The sequence below is a fragment of the Vicugna pacos genome, chromosome 3, assembly GCF_048564905.1.
Source record: "Vicugna pacos chromosome 3, VicPac4, whole genome shotgun sequence".
NCBI classification, from domain to species: domain Eukaryota; kingdom Metazoa; phylum Chordata; class Mammalia; order Artiodactyla; family Camelidae; genus Vicugna; species Vicugna pacos.
In genome coordinates, this window is record NC_132989.1 from 35,479,785 (window position 1) to 35,501,426 (window position 21,642).

At 37.3% G+C, this 21,642-nt stretch overlaps 1 protein-coding gene across 7 annotated transcripts in view; it reads left to right on the forward strand.

The window, feature by feature from the left end:
• The window catches only part of CEP120 (centrosomal protein 120), a 124,969-nt gene that overhangs the window by 68,006 nt on the left and 35,321 nt on the right, over positions 1–21,642 (forward strand). For 5 of the 7 annotated variants that reach the window (XM_072957680.1, XM_072957687.1, XM_072957686.1 and 2 more), the window contains 3 exons: positions 8,722–8,867; positions 12,707–12,855; positions 13,418–14,529. In XM_072957680.1, the coding sequence (XP_072813781.1) occupies positions 8,722–8,867; positions 12,707–12,855; positions 13,418–13,554 (432 nt within the window). In that variant the 3' untranslated portion in view covers positions 13,555–14,529. Of the gene's footprint in view, positions 1–8,721; positions 8,868–12,706; positions 12,856–13,417; positions 14,530–15,074; positions 15,807–21,642 lie in introns of those variants that run through there. The other 2 variants (XM_072957695.1, XM_072957701.1) reach the window with 2 other exon arrangements.

Sequence of the window (21,642 nt, forward strand, 5' to 3'; positions counted from 1 at the left end):
AGAGACTAATGCAATGGTAATTAATCATAAGGCATTACCAGAATCAGTAATGAAAAGCTGGAAAACTGTTAGCTGTTGATAAGGGCATGTCTTCTGGAGAAATGAGTAATTATTGAAACATAATTTCATTATCATTGTCATGTTTCTTATTAAGAAATATCCAGGCAAGAACTTAATTACTTTAAGTAAATTGATTTTTAAGTTTCGTTCATGTGTGTATATTGACAGATAACATTGTTTTCACTGTTTTAGGTGGTTTTTTAATATAAGATAAGAAAACAGTGTTCTAAATAGACTCCCCTCAGTTCATGGACTGAGAGGTAGACTCTTTTAAAAGGAGATTCAGTGTAAAAGGCTCCCTCCCAGCAAAGCGCCCCTCCTTCGTAACACATGCGTCCTCATACATCCACTTTTGCTATCTTCTGAATGTTTCCATTTAATCCATTATTTTCTGCTTACTCTCTTTTCCTGTTTTTTTTCTCCCCTCTTGCCTAAAAACCATTGGCAAAGTAATTTTAGCTACGTATGCCTCATAACAGAGAGGCTATCACAAAAGTTCAGATGCCTCCTTTCTCTTGTTACTGTAATTGTACTAAGAAAACATAGTGTTAAATCACTGGTTCAACTCCAAACTTCTGCTTCATGAAAGAAAATAGTCTTGTTCCTTCATGAGCGCAGTAATCTTCAGTACAGACCCCTTCTATTCCTTATCCCACACACTTTCTGCTTTAGAAACAACACTGTAAACAAATTTCAAGGTCACTGGGAATCACTGATGTTCTACAGACCACATTTGAGATGCAACACTTTAAGAAGTGTAACAGACTTTGGGATTACCGTACGGAATTGTGCTGTGCCACTAACTGCTCTTGGAGGATGAAAATTAATAAACATTATCAAATAGGCACAATTCGTATGAAGTAAAGTTACTTCAGTTTTTTTCCTAAAACTTTTTTTATTCAAAACACATTTATTGTGTTCAAATATAAAACTGGAATCTTCTGTCTACTTTTGTTCAGAGGATTGTTTGTGCAACTTCTTGTTTAAATTGGATTAGTACCATGTTAATTTTACATTGCCTCTGGTGAATAGCCACGGGGCTATAATCTCTGCCAGTAATTTGTCACGGCAAAATCCTCTGGAGGGCCATACAAAACATTTGTGTAGTACGGATTAGACGGGGACGGCCATATCTTAGATTGTTAATAAATGTTAATGACAAAACCCAGCTGGGAAAGCTTGGAAATAAGACCTAATGCTCCATGCCTATTGCCAAAAGAATGTTTAAACAGAGATTTCCATTACTCACAGGTGACCTAGTGTAGTCAATTTGTGAATTAAAAAATCATAATCTTCCAATTATTTAGAAAAAATCGTTTCTTCTGATTCACAACCATAAAAGCCTGTGTTTCCAAGCTGTAAACTATTTTTGTTCTTTGGTAACTGGGTAGGCGACAACTGTAAAACCTAAATAAGTATAGCACAAAATGGGTCCTAATTTAGAAGACAAGTGATACCCCTACGTTCTGGATTCGGTATCTTTGGTATGATGTGTAACACTGACTTTAAAAAAAAAAAAGAGTTCTAGTTGTTAGACATGTAAGAGGTAAGTTAGTTTGTTTTTTTCCAATCTCCAAGTTAAGATGATCACTTTACTCCTGTGTTCTAAATACCGTAGTTACTTAAAAACACTTCTTGATACATTAGAATATAGTTATGTAAGAATAACAACAGCCACCACTTTTTAAAAGTAAATGAAGCATTGTTAAGAGGTATGGATTTGTTGTTGTAGGAAATTTAACATTCTTATCATGTCAGATATATTAAAAGTAGGTATGTTTGTTCGTGGGACAGGACACAGAACTAGGATTTTGAGTAGGATGTGGGTGCCTTACCATATTTGTGCACAGTAGATCTGTTTAAAATTAAGCTGATATATTTAGTTAAAACAACACAGACTTCATTGGCTGACATTAGCCCTATCTTGTCCAGCCTCCTGCTTATCCACTCAGAGTAATTAATTTGATTAATTTATAAGTAATTTAGCCAAGGATGGGATATAAATCTTTGTTTAAGAAAACAGTTGGAGGTCCAAGTCTTGGTTAAAAACTGTGTCTTGAAACCATCCAGGCCCTCCTACTGACTTGTCAGCTCTGGGTTATTTTCAGAAAACTTGACTTGAGTTCCTTAGTTTAGTTGTAAGTTTTTTCCCACAGACTTCCATGGCGTGTGTGAGTGGGAGAGTAAGTAGTGGCCACGTTTTAGCCGCTGTTTAGTCTAGTGTATGTGTGTTTACATCTCCTCTCGGGATTTATAGGCAGCCAAGGCAAAATAGAGATTATACTTACTTGATTGAGGAGCCTTTAACCCAAGCACCTGGCAGCAGAGAGGATTTCTTCCTCTAACCTCTAATTTTTGTGTGTGCATGCATGATTATTATTAATGCTGTGTACTTGATTAAAAATTCAAGGCATTTAAAGGCTTTTCTTATGTTTTAGAATTAAAGTGTTTCAACTTTTATAAAGTTACAGTTTTACAAAGTAACCTAAAATTTAATAATTGACCTTTTTTTTTTTCTGCTTGCAATTATATTTGCTTAGTGTAAAAAAATCCAAATTTTGGAGCATCATAACATAGAAAATAAAAATCACCAAAAACCTTAAACCTTATCATCTCTTCAAGCAGAGGTAACAGTTGACTGTATTTTTATCTGGATTTCTTTTTCTTTCTTTTTAAATGAAATATATCATACATTCAATATATCATATATTTCAAAGAGGGAAAAAAAGGATTTTTATGCACCTTAACCCCCACCTTTTAGTTTAAGAAACAGGATTAGTGTTCTGTGTGCCCTTTCTTACCTGCATCCTCTCCATGGGTAACCACTTTGCTGAATTTGTTATTTATCATTCCTTTGCTTTCCTTCATAATGTTATAAGATATATTTAAAATATTGGTAAACAACACTGTTCACTTTTGTTTTTAAACTGTATGCATGAAAACATTCTCTTTGAATCATTCTTCTGTGACTACCTTGTGTGATTCAAAGTTGTTTTTGTGACTTAGCTATTCTGATGCAGATAGCTAGAGTTTATTTTTATTGCGTTATAAAAAATGAGTATTCCCAGTTTTCTTATAATAAGACAACACTGAAAAATTTTTTTTTTAACATGTAAGAGTTTCTCTAGTGTTTATATCTAAAAGTAGAACTTCTGGTAATAGGGTTCCCTCATTTCTGCTTCACTTTCCAAAGTGGTTGCATGAATCTGCAGTTTCCAAGAGTGGTATATAATTGTTATTATTCTTCACACATGTGTAACGCTTGGCTGTTATCAGACGTATTAAGTTTTTCCAGTGTAGTGGGTCTGAAATAGTATCACTGTGTGGCTTAATTTTTCATTTCCCTGACTATTGACTTCGAGCATCTTTTTCTTTACTAGACTTTTATGTCTTTACTGTGGAATGCCTTTTTATGTCTTTTGCTCAATAGAAATAAATCAACAGGTAAACCAGATTTTGGAGTCACCAGACACAGAGTTAGAAATAAATACTACCGCTGTGTTCTAGAAAATAGGTGATATGATGGAGAAATGTGCAAGGAAAGAGGAATCTTTTCAATCATACAGACATATGGAACTGAAAAAGTATTATTACAAATGAAATGTAAGAATTCAGTGGATGAATTAACAGCAGAACTAGGGATGTGTGAACTGAAGATAAGCCAATAAAAAGTATCCAAGCTGGGACAGAAAAAAGGATAGGAGATACAACAAAGAACGTAAGTACAACACAGGACGGGGTATATGAGAGCGACTACCTCTGGTGTGAGCACAGACCCCTGCGTTAGTTTGGGCGGCTCGTGAACTACACAAATTTATTGTTCACTTTTCTGGAGGTTGGACGTCTGGGATCCATGTGTACAAAGGGTCAAGCTCTGTCTGACGAGGGCCTGCTTCCCAGGTCATAAACGGCCATCTCTGCTGTGCCATCACATAGAAGGGTGGCCAGGGAAGCCTTTGTAATAGTGCTAATTTAAAACAGCCAAAAAGCAAAGAAAATCTTAAAAGCCATGGAGGGTAGAGGGAGACATTGCCTTCACAGGAGCAACAATGAGACTGACAGATGAACCTTAAATAAACAAAGGAATTCATAAGACTGCAGAATAACATCCTTAAAGTACTGAAAGAAAATAACTGCCAACCTAAAATTCTGTACCCAGTGAAAATGTCCTTCACAATGAAAGTGACATGAGACTCTTCAGACTAACAAAAACTGGGAGAAAACAATAATCCCAATACATTGAATTTAAAATGTATAGAGAATTAAAATTCATGACAAAAATAACAGTACAAAAGAGATGACGGGATAAATAGGGTTAAAATGTTAAAAGTGTTGCATTATCCATGAGGTTGTAAAAGTCCGAATTTATATTATTTCTAAAAGAGTAAGAATGAGTAACAAGCTGAAAGAAGGGGAAAATGGAACGACAAAATATTAGATTCATCTTGAAAAGGACAAAAGAAGAGAAACAATACAAAATAGATGGAACAAGCAGAAAATAGTAACAGGTAAAAATTTAGACCCATATAGTATGTTACCAATTGCTTTAAATATAGATAGAAACTAAGTATTGTCATTAAAAACAATCAATTAACAACTGAATTAAACAATAGCATGCTACTTAGATAGATACAAGGATGCCTTCAATACAAAGATACAGAATGGCTGAATTTAAAAAGAGGAAAAAGTATATAATACCTTAATATTAACTCAAAGAATGAACGTTCAACAATACTTAAGACTTTACAGCAAGAGTCTTACTGTAGTTAAAGATTTGAGTTTTTATAATCAAAAGGGTCAGTCACCTGGAAGATGACAACAGTTGTACATTTGTGTGTACCTGGTAACAGCCACAAATTTATATAAAGCAAAAACCTATAGAACTAAAAGGAGAAATAGAAAAATTCATAATAATGGTTAATTTTACTGTAACTCTCCTGGGACCTGCTAGAGCAAATCAACAACAGAAAATGAAGATTGAGAAGAGCTAGATATTGTCACCATCGGTGTGCACAGAAGGATACTTAAAAAAGTCCAGGATACAAATCGTTCTCTAGGCACTGGAACATTTAGCCGAATTGCTCACATGCCAAACTGAACAACAATTTTGAACAAATTTCAGGAAGTTGTAATTCAGAGTATGTTCTCTGACCACAGTGAAAGTAAGCTAGAAGTTACTAATAAAAAGAGATAATCAACGTTCACAATATTGAAAATAGTACACTTCTTAATAACCCATGGCTAAACTGGAGACCACAGGTGAAGTTGAACTGAATAATTAAAACCTGTCAAGACATGAGCTTTAATGAAAGCAGTCCTCACGGAAGTTTTTAACCTCAAGTTCACTTGGAAAATAAGAAAAGCATAAAAATCTATTCTCTAAATATCCCTGTCAAGTAGTCAGTAAATGAATAGGAAATTAGGAGGAAGGAAATAATCAACATGAATAAATGAATTATGGGGAAACTGAAAAACAAAGTCAGCGAAGTTGGAGTGTTTAAGGAAACAGAACTTACAAAGCTTACACAGAAACATGATAGTAGTCTTACAGCTACTAGAGAAATAGAATCTGTAATGAAAAGCCTTCACCGAAAGAAGGCTCCAGACCCAAATGGCTTCACATAGCAATTTTAATAAATATTTTAGAAATAACACTAATGTTACACAAACAGTTTCAGAAACTAGGAAGAGAGAGTATTTGTGACTTCTTTAAAAATGAGACCAGCGTAACCTTGATCCTAAAATCTGACAGAGAAGTTATAAGAAAATTAACTGGCTAGTCAGTCTCATGAATATAGATATAAAACTTGTAAGCATCACAACGAAGTTTATTAAACAGGGGAAGTTGGCTATTTACCACCTTAAAAAATAATGGAGGAAAAAAAATCAAATGATCAAAAGTGCAGAAGTCAGTACCCATTTATAATAACAATTCTTAGCCAACTAAGAATGTAGGGGACATTTCTTAATCTAATAGAGGATACTTACTTAGAATCTATGACAAATCTTAAAGTTTTTCCCGAGATGAGAACAAGAAAAGGATGCCGTCTATTACCATTTCTTAAAAACTTTGTTACCAGTGAAACAGGCCAAAAGAAAGGGTGTTAACAGTTGGAAAGGAAAAAATAAAACTGTCATCATTTACAGATGACAATTATTTTATACTTAGAAAACCAAAAAGTATCTACAGATGACCTATTAGAATTAATAAGTGATATTAACTAATAACTAGAATTAATAAGTTTTTTGCTGGAAACAAAATCAGAATATACATAGCATTTTTAATTCTCTAGAGACAATTAAACGAAAAAATTTACACCCTGCCATTTGCAATAGCATTTAAAAACTTGAAATACCTAGGCACACTATTCAAAGAAAAATGCTACTCTTAATATATACGGAAGTATAAAATATTATTAAACAAAAAGATCTGAACAAATGGAGAGGTAAACTGTGTTCAGTGATTGAATAATCAGTATTGCGAAGATAATAGTTTTGGACAAATTGAACTGTAGATTCAGCATAATCCTAATTCCAGCAGGCCTTTTCTTTTTCAACCCTTGAAATTCAGATTTATATGAAAATACAGAAATCAAGAATAACTGAATTTTGAAGATAGAAGACTTCTACTATCAGATATCCAGAGCTATTGTTATAAGAGTTCCAGTAATTAAGACAGTAAAGTTTAATGCAAGGCTTGAGAATCCAGAAATAAACTCATACATAAGAGGACAGAGGTATGACAGTGAACACAGCCCAGGCAGTGGGGGAAAGGTGGTTTTCCAGAAAATATTGCTAGTAAATTGGTAACTCTACATGGGTTAAAAATTGTAATTCTCTATGGATAGAAAAAGAAACTTGATCTCAGCATGCATAGAACCAATTGCATATGAATTTTTGATCTAAATGAAGCTTCAAAGGGTAACATAAAGTAGTATCTTCAAGACTGAGGCAGCAAAAATTTCCCCAAATTAGACATAGAGAGCACTGCCCAGTAAAGAACAGAAAGCTAAATTTGGATCATATTAAAATTAAGTTAAAAACACCTTTAAAGGAGTTAGGACACAAGATAAAGACACATGGAAAATATTTACAATTTGAATAAGTAACACAGGACCTACCCAGCATATATAAAGAACGACAAACATATCAATAAGGAAAGACGGATGGCCAAGGAGAGCAAAGGGCCAAATGGCTGACAAAGAACTTTACGAAGAAGAATGCCATTTAAAGTATTAAAACGTGTTCAGCCTCATCAGTATTTGAAAAAATGCAACATAAAGTCATGAAATATCACTACTAACCTATCAGAATGGTTTAAATGGGAAAAAAATGGTATTACCAAGTACTGACAAGAATATCGAGCACCGGAATGGTTACATTGAAGTATAAATCATCACTGCTACTTTGAAAACTGTCTGACAATATTTACTAATAGTGAAATTCTCATACCCTACGACCAAGCAGTTTGAATCGTAGGTATATACTCAATAGAAGTGCACACAGATAAGTGCAAAAAGGCACGTACAACAATGGTCACATCAGCTCTGCAGTACAAGACTCGAAACTAACCCAAATGTCCCTCAGCAGTGGAATGAAGAAACCATGTAATCATCCAGTGGAATGCTACGTAGTAATGTGAATCATCAACTACACATACTGCAACATAACCTGAAAAGCGATGTGAAAGAAGCCAGACATAAAGTAGAAATTAGAATAGTAATTATCTTTACTAAAGATGAATGGTTAGTGACAAGGAAAGAAACATGGGGGACTTCTGGGGTTGTGATAATCTTCTGTGTCTTGATCTGGCTGGTGGTTATGTGAGTAGTTCACTTTGTGAAATTTGATCAAAATGTACATTTATAAATACTTGGCAGTTTTCTGTTATCATTCATTGTTTTCTTTTTAAAAAAAGATGACATTACCTATTGATCTGGCTCTCCCATTTTGGGGTTCTGTCCTAGAGAAAGAAAAGCTCTTGTCCCTAAAGAAATATGTAGAAAGATTCATAAACTGTTAGGTGAGAGGATGTTTTATTGTAGCATTGTTTGTACCAAAATGTCTGTTTTTGAGAGAGTGGTTGAATAAATTATGGAATATCCATTCTGTGTAGTGTTACATATTTATATTAAAGAAATTTTATCATGTACATAGATTTTTTGTGAGCCTGGAGGGAAGAGTGAAAAAGATACATTATTACCTGAGGTAAGAGTGGGGTTAGTTACTAGTGCAGGGCCAAGTATTGAATTTTTCTTGGTACCTCTTTGTATAATTTGTATAGTTTACCATTTCTTTGTATAATTTTAATTTCTTAGATAATTTCATATAATTAACCATTTCTTAGATGCTGCTCTTACCATTGGTCCTGTGGCAACTCACTGTGTTGACAGCAGACTCTTTCTTGCCTTTAACTTGTTACCTTATGATATTCAGCTAACCTCCATCCTGACTGGACCATGAATGTTTACAGCTTACAACAGGAAGGAAAGTCATGGAGTTTTTAAAGAGAACCTGGGCATTTCTAGATAAGGTGCGACTCACAAAATCTGCAGTGTGTGGCAGTATCACGGTTACTGTCTAACAGGATTAGAATCACAAGTCACAATCCTAGAAATATATTTATTCCTAACATTAGAAATCTTGCTTGTTTCTTTCAAGCGAGAGCAAGAAAGTCAAATGGCTCGTCTCAAAAAACAGCAAGAAGAATTGGAACAAATGAGACTACGTTACCTGGCTGCTGAGGAAAAAGACACAGTAAAAACTGAGCGACAAGAATTGTTGGATATAAGAAACGAACTGAACAGGTATAATAGCTTAAAAAATTATTTTTGTTTTCTCCATACAAAAACTAAAGTTTAAATAGGACAACTTTTTAATTGGTCATTGGTCCAGGAAAAGTACATCAGGCCTTTCAAGAATAGGGTACATCGTGTGTAAAATGTAGCTGACCTGTGTGATACGAAGTCTTTGCCAAAGACCATTACACTCACGTTTTTTGCCATGAGTGTAGCTGTATCAAATCTATTCAGCTTTTTTGTTTCCACTCATAACATTAGTAAAGTTTATTCTTGTGTGACTATTTCAGGATTATTGTTACTATTTCAAGGTAACTGATTATCCTGAATTTTTAATTATATAAAGTACAAGAAATTTCAAATAGTTGTATTATTAATGTAAATAAAAGAATAGCTCTTAATTATTGCCCTTACTGTGTGTCAGGAACTATTTTAAATGTCTCATACGCCTGTCTCCACTGTTTTTGATCTTCAAAGCAACGTTTTGAGGAAGATATTATCCCCATTTAAAGATGAGGAAACCAGGGATTAAAGAGATTTAAGCACCCTTTCCAAGGTCACACAGCTAGTAAATGAAGGAGCCAGAGCTCAGACCTGACTGCAGAGGTTGCGTTTTTAACTGCTAGGCAACACTGGGCTTCTCTGTAGTGTCATGTCCGTCTTAGGAACAATGTCACAAGTATTTCATTTAGGAGAATAATCACTAGGACGCAGTCTAAGAAAAAAATTACTGTCTTATTTTGGAGCAGAGTTTACAGGAAGACTTTTTAACTTATTTTATCAAGAGACTAGTATTTTTGCTGCAGCAAATCATACTGTCTTAGCTGAGGCTGGCATAACAAAATACCAGAGGGCGGGCTTAAACGACAGAAATTTATTTTCTCACAGTTTTGGAGGCTAAATGTTCAAGATCCAAGTGGAAGCATGGTTAGTTTCTGGTGGGGACTCTCTTCCTGCCTTGTAGACAGTCGGCTTCCCACTGAGTCCTCACCGTGGGGGGAGAGAGAGCAAGCTCTCCCGTGTCTCTTCTAATAAGGACCCTAATCTTATCCCGAGGTCCCTGCTAGCATCTCCCAAAGGCCCACCTCCAGGTACCATCACACTGAGGGCTAGAGCTTCAGTGTATGAATTTTGGGAAGCCACCACTCAGTGCATATCTCATAGATTTGACAAAACATCCCATGATACAGCCCTGTATAAACTGGGAAAGTTCAGTCACTATATTTGGTGGATTTGGAGCTGAATTACACAACTGCATTTAGAATATTTATGTATAAATGTCAGTTGGAAAAGGTCGAGGCCTACAGTGCATATACTACAGGGCACAATTCACACTATTATTCTTACTCTCTTTTTACTCAGCAAGTATTTATTTGGTGTCTACTATGTCATAGACTTGAAAGATGTTACAAATTAATTATAACATGCCCCTTGCCTTCCAATATTTTGCTGTAATATATAGCACATTTTTGCTTTTAGTTTAGCAAATACCTATTAAGCCCCTGCTGTTTGCTAAGCACTGTTTTGGTGGTTTAAACGAAGATAGCCATCCACCTATCAAATGTGTAGGTCATGCAAAATTGAATCTTATTATTAGTATCTTAATAAATTAAGATTTAGGGAAGACTGAAACCAACAAGATGACATATATTAGAAACAAAAGCAGAGTTTTCTCTATAAATTATAAAAAAACATTTCTTAAGTGATAGAGAAGACGTAATAAAGCAGTTGAAGAAGCCTAGGAGGATTTAGGTGGCGACTAAGAATGGAGTGGCAAAGAGCCGGTGCAGCTGGAGACAGTCATAGAAAGAGGGTCCAACAGTCACTGTGGTAAAGCCACCTCTGGGTTCTTACCAGTGTGCAACAGACTTCAAGGGAAATCAGCTACCTAGAGAGCTTCCAAAGGAAGGTGACCAAAAAGTGTTTAGGAGAGTGAGAGATACTGACCTTGTGAAGAACTCTTGGGCAAAGTATTAGAAAGTTCTTTAAATATCTAGAGGGCTACCATTTAATAGCCTCTTGAACAGAATCATAGCCAGTTATTGGAAAGTATAAAGACACATACTGAGTTCAGTAATAAAAAGGAACTTTCTAAGAGGGCAGTTCTACAAAGCAGTAGGTTCCCAGCGACACAAAGTTGGGCTAGTGGAGTCCACACATGGTGTTTCAAGGAAGTCAGGTTTCCTTTGATAACTTTATGGGCTTCAGCTACAGTGCTCTCAAATCCTGTTGTGATCACGAATGATGATTTGCATTTTAGTAAGACTTGTTAGGGATACTCTCTCAGTTGGGTAAAAATTTCATTTATCATAACATGCATAAATAGATGAACAGGGAAATGGTTGGACTTTCTGGTACAGAGTTTGGCATGGTGTGTCCTTATTCTACCTGGAGGACACCTCTTCCTCCAAGAAAGCTGTAAGAATTGGAGAGGGAGAAACTACCGTCCAGTAATCTTCTCTTACTCATCCCCGTGAATTGCTCAGTTTTACCGGTATCCCATTAATCACTTGATTTCCACCCTAGTCCCAAAGCACAGGGCCCTCACTAGGCTTTTTTTTCTTAGAACAGATGGAGTTTTTGGTGTCTTTCTTGGACTGCATACTTCAGTTTCCTATTCTTTTGTGGGAAGTCTTAGGAATCCAAGTGTCAGAGAGTCATCTGAACAAACACAACTGTGTCCTGCCAGTCAGCCTGCACCCTTTCTGGGGCCCAGAGCTCCTTGTCGGTCAGGGCAGGACACTCACCTGCTGGCTCTTCCTCCCTCTCCCGCATGCCACGTGTAAATTCAGAAGTGGATTTGGTTCTTGTTGGCTTACTTACTGTGAAGACCACCTAAAAGCAGGGGCTTAGACTCAGCTGCTTTTTATCTTACTTACAAAGGCAAAATTTTGGAGTAGTTACAAATTATTTTTGTAGCCAGTTATATAGAGGAGTATAAAGTTATGTCTCAGTTGTACATTCCAAATTAAATGAAAACCTACTCCACATCCAAACTTGGTCCACTGACTAAGTGATGGTAACGCCAAGTATACTCCCCATTTTCAAGGCAGTCTGATTAATGATATTCCATTGGAAATACCCAAACCCCAGACTGGCATCTGATCCCCTTTCTTCATCTCCTAGATAAAACTGTCATAAACGTAACTTGAAGCTATCAATACAAACTCTTAAAATGTACATGCGCTTTGAACCAGGCATTCATAGCTGTAGAATTTCACTTTCTATGAATAATTAGTGACAAAACTTCACAATAACAGAAAATAATCTTTCTGATGCACTGCAGTATCCCCAAAACCTAGGACTGCTTGGTACAAATTCTTGTGGAATTAATTTAGAAAAAAATTTTATGTTCAAAAAACAGTAACAAAGGTTTAATAACAACCTAAAGATCAATAATAAAGGATGATTAAATAATGGTATATTCCAAATGATGGAATGTAACGAAGCCACGTAATGAACACTTAATGTTATAGGAAAACATTAATAAGTGATACACATATAGCATTGCATATATATCACTAACTTTTTAGAAAAATGTGTGTTTAAAAAACATGCATTTTTTTTAATTGAAAAGAAATACAAAAAAACTATTACTCAGATTGATTATCTCTGGTAAGGTTATAATTATTTTCTTCTGCACATTTCCAAAATTTCTACAGTTCTCATTTCTACAGTTAGTTCTGTGTGTGCTAACTGGCTAGACAAGTGGTTTTTGTTTTCTTCCTGCAACTATTACTAAAAACATTTTACCATTAAATCACTTTGTTTTTAAGTGGTGTTGTTAACCAGAAACCCAAGCAGTGATTGCTGCCTGCTAGAGTAGCATTTGTTCTTGACTTTCTCAGGTTAAGGCAACAAGAAGAAAAACAGTACCAGGATTCCAGAGAGATTGCGAGTGGAAAAACGGACGGCCCACATGGCAGTACACTGGAAGAAGGCTCGGATGATTATTTGACTCGCCTCATAGAAGAAAGGGATACTTTGATGAGGACGGGTGTGTATAATCATGAGGATCGAATAATAAGTGAACTCGACCGACAGATCAGAGAGGTCTTGGCAAAAAAAAATGCCAGTAATTAATAACATTTGGAAAATCTTTACAGAGACTCCAGTTCTAAATTTTGATTTAATTGTAAAACCTTCAAAAGAAGGGAAAATGGATATTTTAAAAAACAATTTAATTTTTTTATAAGCAAACATTTTTTATGTTATTGTATAGTATTTATTTGATTTTATTTACTTTATGCTACCTCTCCACTCTGGTTTATTGTAACTGCATTTTATCTACTCATTTTAAATGACTTTCAGAGTTTCTCAGAATTTATAATTTCATGGCTAACTTTCAAAACAGCTTTTCACTAAATTCGCTCTCAGAGAAATGATTTAAGTAATTTCCAGTTATATAATTTTTTATGTTCAGCCAGAAGAGTGTATGTTGCACTTTAAAAATGCTGTCCTGTTCATTTGAATGTAGATATCTTAAAAGTTGAGACCATTTGTAAATGGTATGTGAATTATATCAGTAAAAATCACTTTTTAACTCATAACATTTGCAGGTGACAAGTTTGAAAACAGAAAGCGGGATCAGTGCAGAGAAGCCATATGTGATCTATTCAGTGACAAATTACTCATTTATTTAAAGTTACTAGAGATTAAATTTGTTTCAACAACTGTTGACTTTTCAAATTTTTAGTGCACTCTTAACTTTTAGGAATATGAAGTAATAGCTTAATAAGGTCTTCTCTGTCAGTTTCCTGCTCAAGCTTACATTGTTTTCTTTTGTTGAAAATAGAAGTTTCATTTTCCAGTAATTGTTATACGACTTGTTAACTCAAACCCTCTGTAATATAACTTGGAAACAGATGCATAAACGCTTTAGCTAAGAAAGCAGAGTGATGGAAACATGCTATTTTTTACTCCCCCTAATTTTAATCAGTCTTACAAAAAGTACCTGAGATTAAGTCATTGGATTCATGTAGTGCCATGACAGTATATACATTTTTAAGAATTCCTTTACATCGTATTCTTCAGAGGCAACATTTGCCCTCAAAGCAACATTTTCCACCTCTTTTTACAGGGTAATGAAAAGCTTTATGCTTTTAGATGAGTCCTGAAATGTATGTAGTTTAAAATTTCTTATTCCCAAATGTAATACCTTTGTCTGTAGTTCAGGAAGTACATGCTGTTTACTGATAGCTGCTACAAAGGCAGAACAGGCTGTGCGGTAACACTGAACTTCCTGCTGTGTTCAAGGAGACGTACTTCTTGTTTGGGAAATTAAAAAGTCCCTACACACTTCATCCGTTTTTCCCCCTTGTTAACAAGTATTAATCTAAACACAACCCAGCAGTAAAGAGAGAAATTACTGAATGAGGGAATAATGAATATGTGAATTTTAGCAGGAATATGGATTATTAATTATGGCTAAACATTTTCTCTCACTGATTTCTGTGCCACATGAACGGGTTCTTTTTGTTTCAGAAGCTCTTGGGTAAAATGTGCCTTCAACTGCACTGTGTGCTGTGTGTGACTGTTTTCAAACACTAGAGGGGGCCTTAGATTTAAAGAAACAAAAAGGACGTTTCTAAAATGGATGTGTGGTTTGCCGTCTGTAAAGTTATCTTTTGGCTGTGTATTTTAACAAATAAAAAGCCTGACTGTGTGCATATTTGAGTTTGAGTAGTCTGCTACTTTTGTTTCAAACAGACTGGGCAAGTGCCTGGCACTTCCTGTATCAGGTCGTTTTGTAGTTTTGCAGATACTTTTCTATGTCCCAAAATTGACTGGGAGAGTCTAAAATTTTAACACCTTTTTGTGGTTCTTCAGCAGCAGCTCTTTCATTCGTAAATGGCATTTAATGTATTTACACCGATTTGTTTTACTAAATGATCATTAGTCAGTGCTTGGGAGCTGATTGTGACCACAGCAGATGAATGAATGAGCGAGTGAGCGCGCGAGTAGGTGAGCGAGTACTAAGTCTCCCCAGAACTGTATGTGACCGCAGACCTTTCGTCAAATATTTTAATGTGAAAAGAAGTTTACCTTTAAAATGTTTGTGATTCCTTCTCAGGGATAAAGTCTAGTTTCCATGTCCGAGGCTTACATAAACTGCATGGGAGGTGTAGCTGTCTTCCACGTATATGTGGGGCCACGTCTGTATAAATTTGAAGGGTCCCTTCATAGGTATATCCCAGTGACTTCTATCCAAACCAGGGGTCCTGCTGTGTCCAGAAGATGTGGGAGTTTTGAGTACGACTTAAGGACGCGTCAAGGCGCTGCACAAACCACTCCAGCGTACACAGACTGGTCTGACCGGACGACTCGTCCACTTACTGCTCTGTCCAGCTACTGCCCAGCCCGAGTCTGGCTTCTCAGCGTGCCTGTCCTCGGCCACCTCAGAATGGAATGACCTGGTTCTCAGTCTGTAAGAAGGGTCCTCTGGTAGCTAGCTGACATAGACTTTTAAAATTTGGCCTCTCACTACCAATCTGTCTGGCTTGAATACATAGTTATTTTTACTGATCTAATTCACATACCATACAATTCACCATTTCAAAGTATGGAATTCAGTGGTTTTTAGTATATTCACATGGTCATGCAATCATCACCACTATTTAATACCGAAACATTTTCATCATCCCCCAAAGAACCCTGGTACGTGAGCAGTCATGCCCCACACTCCCTCCCCCCAGCCCAGCCCTGGCAACCACTCATCTACTTTCTGTCTCTGTGGATTTGCCTATTCACTTCATACAAATGAAATTTCAAATTTGATATTTAAAATTGGAAACCTGAAGTATTTTTCTATGCCTAGTTTCTATGGTATAGAGCATTCTATCAGATGGTCAATGATACAGAGATGGAGAAGGCCAAAATAAGGGTATAGCATTCATCAGTCAGTTAATGTAGCTCCACTGTTCCATCATCTATTACCTAGTAAAGCAGTGACCAGAAACAGTGAAAGGTAGCTAATGTTCTGCTCTAACACCTCCTGAGCGGTGCTGTGGTGCTGGAAATGCATTACCGATCCAAGGCTTGTGTCATGCCACCGGTATCTTATCAAAACTGCACACTTTCTCACATGATTTATAGAGCAGGGATAATGAGAATCATGGTTAACTAGAATATAAGGTCCATGAGGACAGAGGTTAGATCTGTCTTACTGTCTGACATATGTCAGGGCTAAAATAGTGATGGCCATATGTAGGCACTCAATTTTTGCTGCATCCATGAAGAAACAAATGAAAAAAAATTGTGTATGGTCTGCCAGTCAAAAGAGACATAAAAATGAATGACAGGGGAAGGGAACTAGCTCTATGGTAGAGCACATGGTTAGCATGCCCAAGTCCTGGGTTCAATCCCCAGCGCCTCCACTTAAAAAAAAAAGAATGCCAAAAAAAATAATAATGATGATGATGCTGGGAAATGAAGTGCTGACAAAATAGGCCCTCCTGGCTTCACTGCTCAGGCGTTATTGAAACTGAGGGGTTTGGTCTGTTGGATTTTTTTTTTTAAGTATGCTTCAAATGCATTGAGACAAAATGTAGGAGGTTACCTGGCAGAGGGGGTGCAAGAGTGGAGAGTTGACTAGACAGAGTTTCTGTTTAAGACGATGATAGTGGAAACACAGAATTGTGAATATATTTAATGCTACTGAAGTGAGCACTTTAAAATAGTTAACATTTTATGTATATTTTACCACAAGTTTTTAAACTGTTTCAGATCTGCATACCCAGGGTTTAAACACTGAAAGTGTTTTGTACATGATCTCCCGGCAAGCCATCTTTGAAGATACTACCTTCTTTTTAATTGTAGGAATGGGTCAGATACTTCATTTTATGTCTGTACACCTTTGTTAGCAAAATCTGAAATTAGTGAAAATGAATGGCTACTTTTTCATCCCAACTTCTAAGGGTAAATTGGAGCATCCTTGAAACTTGGAATTATAATGCCTTCATGCTTTATAAAATTAAGGTGTATTAATCCTTTTTAAAAAGAAAAATGGCAACAAAATACTGGTTGTTCAATTGAGCAGATTAGTCCACACCATGGACATAAAATTGATAATTTTTCACAATGGATTCCTAGTTCCCTAAATTAGACTTAGTGTCTTTTTGTTGGAGGTAGTCTTATTGCTGGTTCATGGTCTTATTACCTGGTGAAGTGGTTTGGGTGGGAGTGCTTAACAGTCTGAGTGGGTAATTTTTAACACACTATGACTTGAAAATTCAAATCTGTCTTCCCTATTCGTGTTTGGGCAACCGGGACAAAGGCCTCGGAGCCCAGACTTTGCAGCCTGCTCTAGAGCACAACCATGCATCTCCTACCCGGTGGGCCCTCTGCTTCTGTGACGAGGCAGAGGAACATGTAATTCCTCCATCTTTTTGTAAATGTGGAAATACAGATGGAATTGTTAAAGCACCTACATTTTTCACTGAAACCAAAAGAACTCAAATGCTCACTGACTTTGTTATATAACCTCTATTTGGCATCAAATTAGAATCCACCATTGTTAGGAATGTAACCGTAGAAAGGCTGCTCTATACTTAAATCTCATTTTATTTGCTTCTCTGGGGGTTGTCTTCATGTTTTCATTAGAAATGTTTTTACAGATGGAGGCTCTTCAGATATAAAGTTGCTGAAACAGAGACTCAGAAGTTTAGCTTTCAAATTGAAAGGGGGTGGAAATCTGTTTAGAAAGATGAATTTATAGATAAATAATTTACTGACTCTAATACATTAATGTACAATAATCCCTAGAGGCTTTTAAAGATGTAGTCATTATATTCTTAGGGTTTCAAAGAATGTTAAACCTGTCATTCATAATAGGAGAGAACTAAAATAGGGCCCATTTATAATTTCTTCTTGGAAACATTTCATCCACAAATTCATAGACAAATATTTTCTCTTTTCCAAACAGCTTATCTAATAGTTGGACAGCACAACCCTTTTCTTGATTAACATGTTAACTAGTCAAAAGCATGCAGATACATTGGATGAGTGCTAAATTCTTCCTCAATATTTGAGATTAAAATTTGGCCAGAGCAAATGAAATATTACTGCAAAATCCTCCTTTGACATTATTGTAAATTTAGTGAATGCCAACCTAACAGTAAGAGAGTCTAGGCCTGGTAGGTTTGCTCAATTCTTCAGCAAATTCTCTTATTAATGACTAGATGGAGCAGGACTGAAAGCATTAAAGAACTAGTTTCATTTCTATGACTTCTTTCTGTAATCTGAAAAACTGAGAAAGATTTGGTTACTAATCCTTGAGAGAAATCCTGGATTTCAAGCAAGGCTAGTATTGCACTACCGGAGTTCAGTTCTCAGATGGTGTGCATGCAAAATGTGATGCCCTGAAGATGGGATGGCAGATCCAGAACTTGAGGTGTTAATACTCAGCACCTGTTTAGACTGGATGAGCCAGTACAGCAGACTGGTGTAGTCTCCTGATTGCTGCCTCAAAGAAGGAAATTTCAATTCCTGATTTACTTCTTGGTTGGCAGATGAGATGAATGGTCTTGTCTTGGTATCTGACATAAGTTTATTTAGGTAACCAACTGAAATTTGTAAAATTTGCACAAAGAAAATAAAGGTACCAAATAGGAAAGTTTGATAAATAGTCTTTAGAAGTAATTTAACCCACAGACCTTTTTCGCCAAGACAAATTGTGTTAGCCAGGCTATGTTCGGCCTACAGCCTCTTTCCCTATCATCAATCCGCACTTGTTTCTCTCTTATCTCCCTGTCAGTGTGTGCTTGCCAGGAACAAATGACACCCAAAATTGTCTCTAAGAGATTCTTTATAAACCCCTCAAAGAAGGGAAGGGGAGGGGAGGGAAAGCAAAGCTTGTGAGACAACTTCCTTTGGCCACCTGTCCTTTTCCTCTCTAAGGTCTATAAAATTGTCAAGTGGTTTCACTGGTTCGATTATTCTTGACCCCTTACATTATCACCTGAATTTCAGTGTCACTGTCCAGATCAATCTAATATGTCTACAAATCCAGCAGTATACGTACATAAGAAAAGCCACTGTCAACCTAGTATGTTCTTGTATGTATCCAAACTTAAAATCTGGAACACATGTGCAGTAGTCATCTTAACACTACCTTCAGGGGGTGTGAAAATTTAGCAATTCCCAGTTGCATGCCATTCTACCAAGTGAAAGAGAATCATCTACGCATGCCACTGAGATCAACTAAACTGAGAAATTCATTACATATATTTACATATATATATTTTTTTCTTTACACACATAATGTGGAAGTGCTTTTTCAGTATTAAACTCTATACACAGCTGACCCTTTAACATACAGTCAAAATGCTTTTTTCAGTATAAAACTCTACACAGCTGACCCTTTAACATACAGTCAAAAATCCACCTGTAACTTTAGTCGGCCCTCCACTCTGTGGTTCTGCATCTGCAGATTCAGCCAGCACAGATCACACAGTACTGCAGTAGGTGTCTGTGTAACTGGATCTGCACAGTTCAGATCCATGTGGTTCAAGGGTCAACTGTAGTCATGTATCAAGCATTAATATTGTTCTTATTACGGTATCTTGGAGAGAGATTATGCCCTTTATGGTTATTGGTAAACTACAGGTGACTTTTGACCTCCAATCCCTTCATGTAATCAACAGCAAAGAATGACCAAAACAGCATTTGTGCCTTTTCCTTCTCCTCATCCTTTATCTACACTCACTGTTCTACCTTTCCTCTGATCAATTCTGTTACTATAAAGCAGAGTAAGCAAGTTTCCAATCACAGCATTATTACCAAAAGCTCTGCTAAGGCATGTTAATTATTTTATTTCAAGAGACTTTTTCTCAGATTTTATGTGTTCAGATAATAAATGTGATATTAAAAGTAGCATCAAACCTGTTTGAACTAGAGGAACAACTTACGTTATAAACAACATTAGAATATCTGCTAGTCACTCTGAAACTTCAGAGGTAAGTATATGAGAATGAAACACAACAACAACAGCAAAAACCAGTGTGTTTATAAGCCTGTGCTCCTAAAAGTTAACTAGCAAAGGGAGGTGTGAGTGTAGGCAAACTCAGTCGGAAATCTAAGATGGCCTTAAAATCCATAGGGTCCAAAGCATTTCACAAAATGTGGCGATTAAAAAAAAAACAAAAACAAAACAAAACGTGGCGGCAACAGCCAGTTTGGAGTACAAGTGGTAACAGTGGTCAAGTTAGAAAAAGCATCCGTCAAAATCCAACATCCATTCCTGATAAACACTCCCAGAAAACGAAAAATAGAAGGGAACTTTCTCAACCTGATAAAAGACATCTACGAAAACCCTGCAGCTAACATACATGATGGTGAGTGAGTGCGCTCCCTCAACAGCAAGAACAGAACAGTGTCTGCTTTCACCATCTCGATGCAAGATTGTATGGAAGGTTCACAACCAGTGAAATAAGGCAGAAAAGAAGAAAATAGTGGAATAGGAGATATCAGCCTTTGTCCCTGGAGAAAATACAAGTATGCAGCTACCCGTGAGTGAACACAGCCCTGAGAGGAACCAAGAGTCCAATTAAGAGCTTATATATAGCAACATAGTGGAGCCAAACTGGAGAAACCTGCACAGAAAGGCTCTCTGGGGAGATCAGCACAGCCGAGGTGTTCAGAGACAGCTAGGAACCAAGAGATAAAAAAAAAAAGTGGGGGCTTTCCGTATCAGCCACATGGCAAAGGCCACCATATTCCCCACGGCATGCTCTGCAGAGGACCCCAGCAGCCTTTGCCACCGAGGACCTCAACAGCCCCCACAACAGCTATGAACTACCCCACCGTGTTTGTTCGTCTAGATCCCAAAGGCCTGCTCCAAAGAGGAAATCGATGGCTTTCAACACTGAGGTAACCAACAGACAATGCCATCGTGACATCAGGAGACACTGCAACCCCCCAAGAATGAGCTGCTGTTGTGGTGTCCTGGGACCAGGGGCACCACCCCACCTTCAAAACCTACACCTGCCCCGACCCCAGAGTCTCAGCTGCTCAACAAGTCCCTAAACTTTAGACCCTGACTATGCGTGGGCTCTGTGTGCACCCATATCAGGCCTGGAGCCAGCACTACTAAGGGCGAGGCGGTGCTCCAGACGCCAGAGTTACCAACTCTACAAATGCACGCGCTCTCTGGCTCGCGGTCCCACGGCTGCGCGGCCTGCACGTACATCTCAGACACCAGGGCAACCACCGCCGTGAGCCGGCCGGTGCCTCACGCCCTGGGATCGCTGCTACTTGGTGAACATCCACATGCCAGAGCTCGGCTTCACAGCTGTCCCAAGGTGCCTATCAGACACCAGTGCCAACTCTACCACAAGGGCATTCATGAGCTGCACCTGGATTCAAAAGGGATACCCTCAGCCATAACCTCCAGCAATAGAAAAAAGATCAGGAGGTTCCCAGCAGCCTTCACCACCAAAGACTCCATCAGACCCCACCACTGCTTCAGACAACCATGGCCCTGGCTGGTCAAGACCTCATTAGTCTTTGCCAACACTGACCTCAGCTGACGGAGCTGCATGGAACACCACCACTGGGACTTCCCTGGAGCTAGAACCACAACACCCCACTCAGCCAGTGCCCTGGCACCCACCATCTGATAAAGGCCCTTTCCCACCAAAACCAGTCCATAAAATCTGGAAAAGGTCCTATTCTGTCAAATGCAGAGACATCAACACAAGGGTACAAGAAACATGAAAAATCAAGTAAACATGATATCACGAAAGAAATAATTCTCCAGTAATCAACACTAAAGAAATAGAAAACT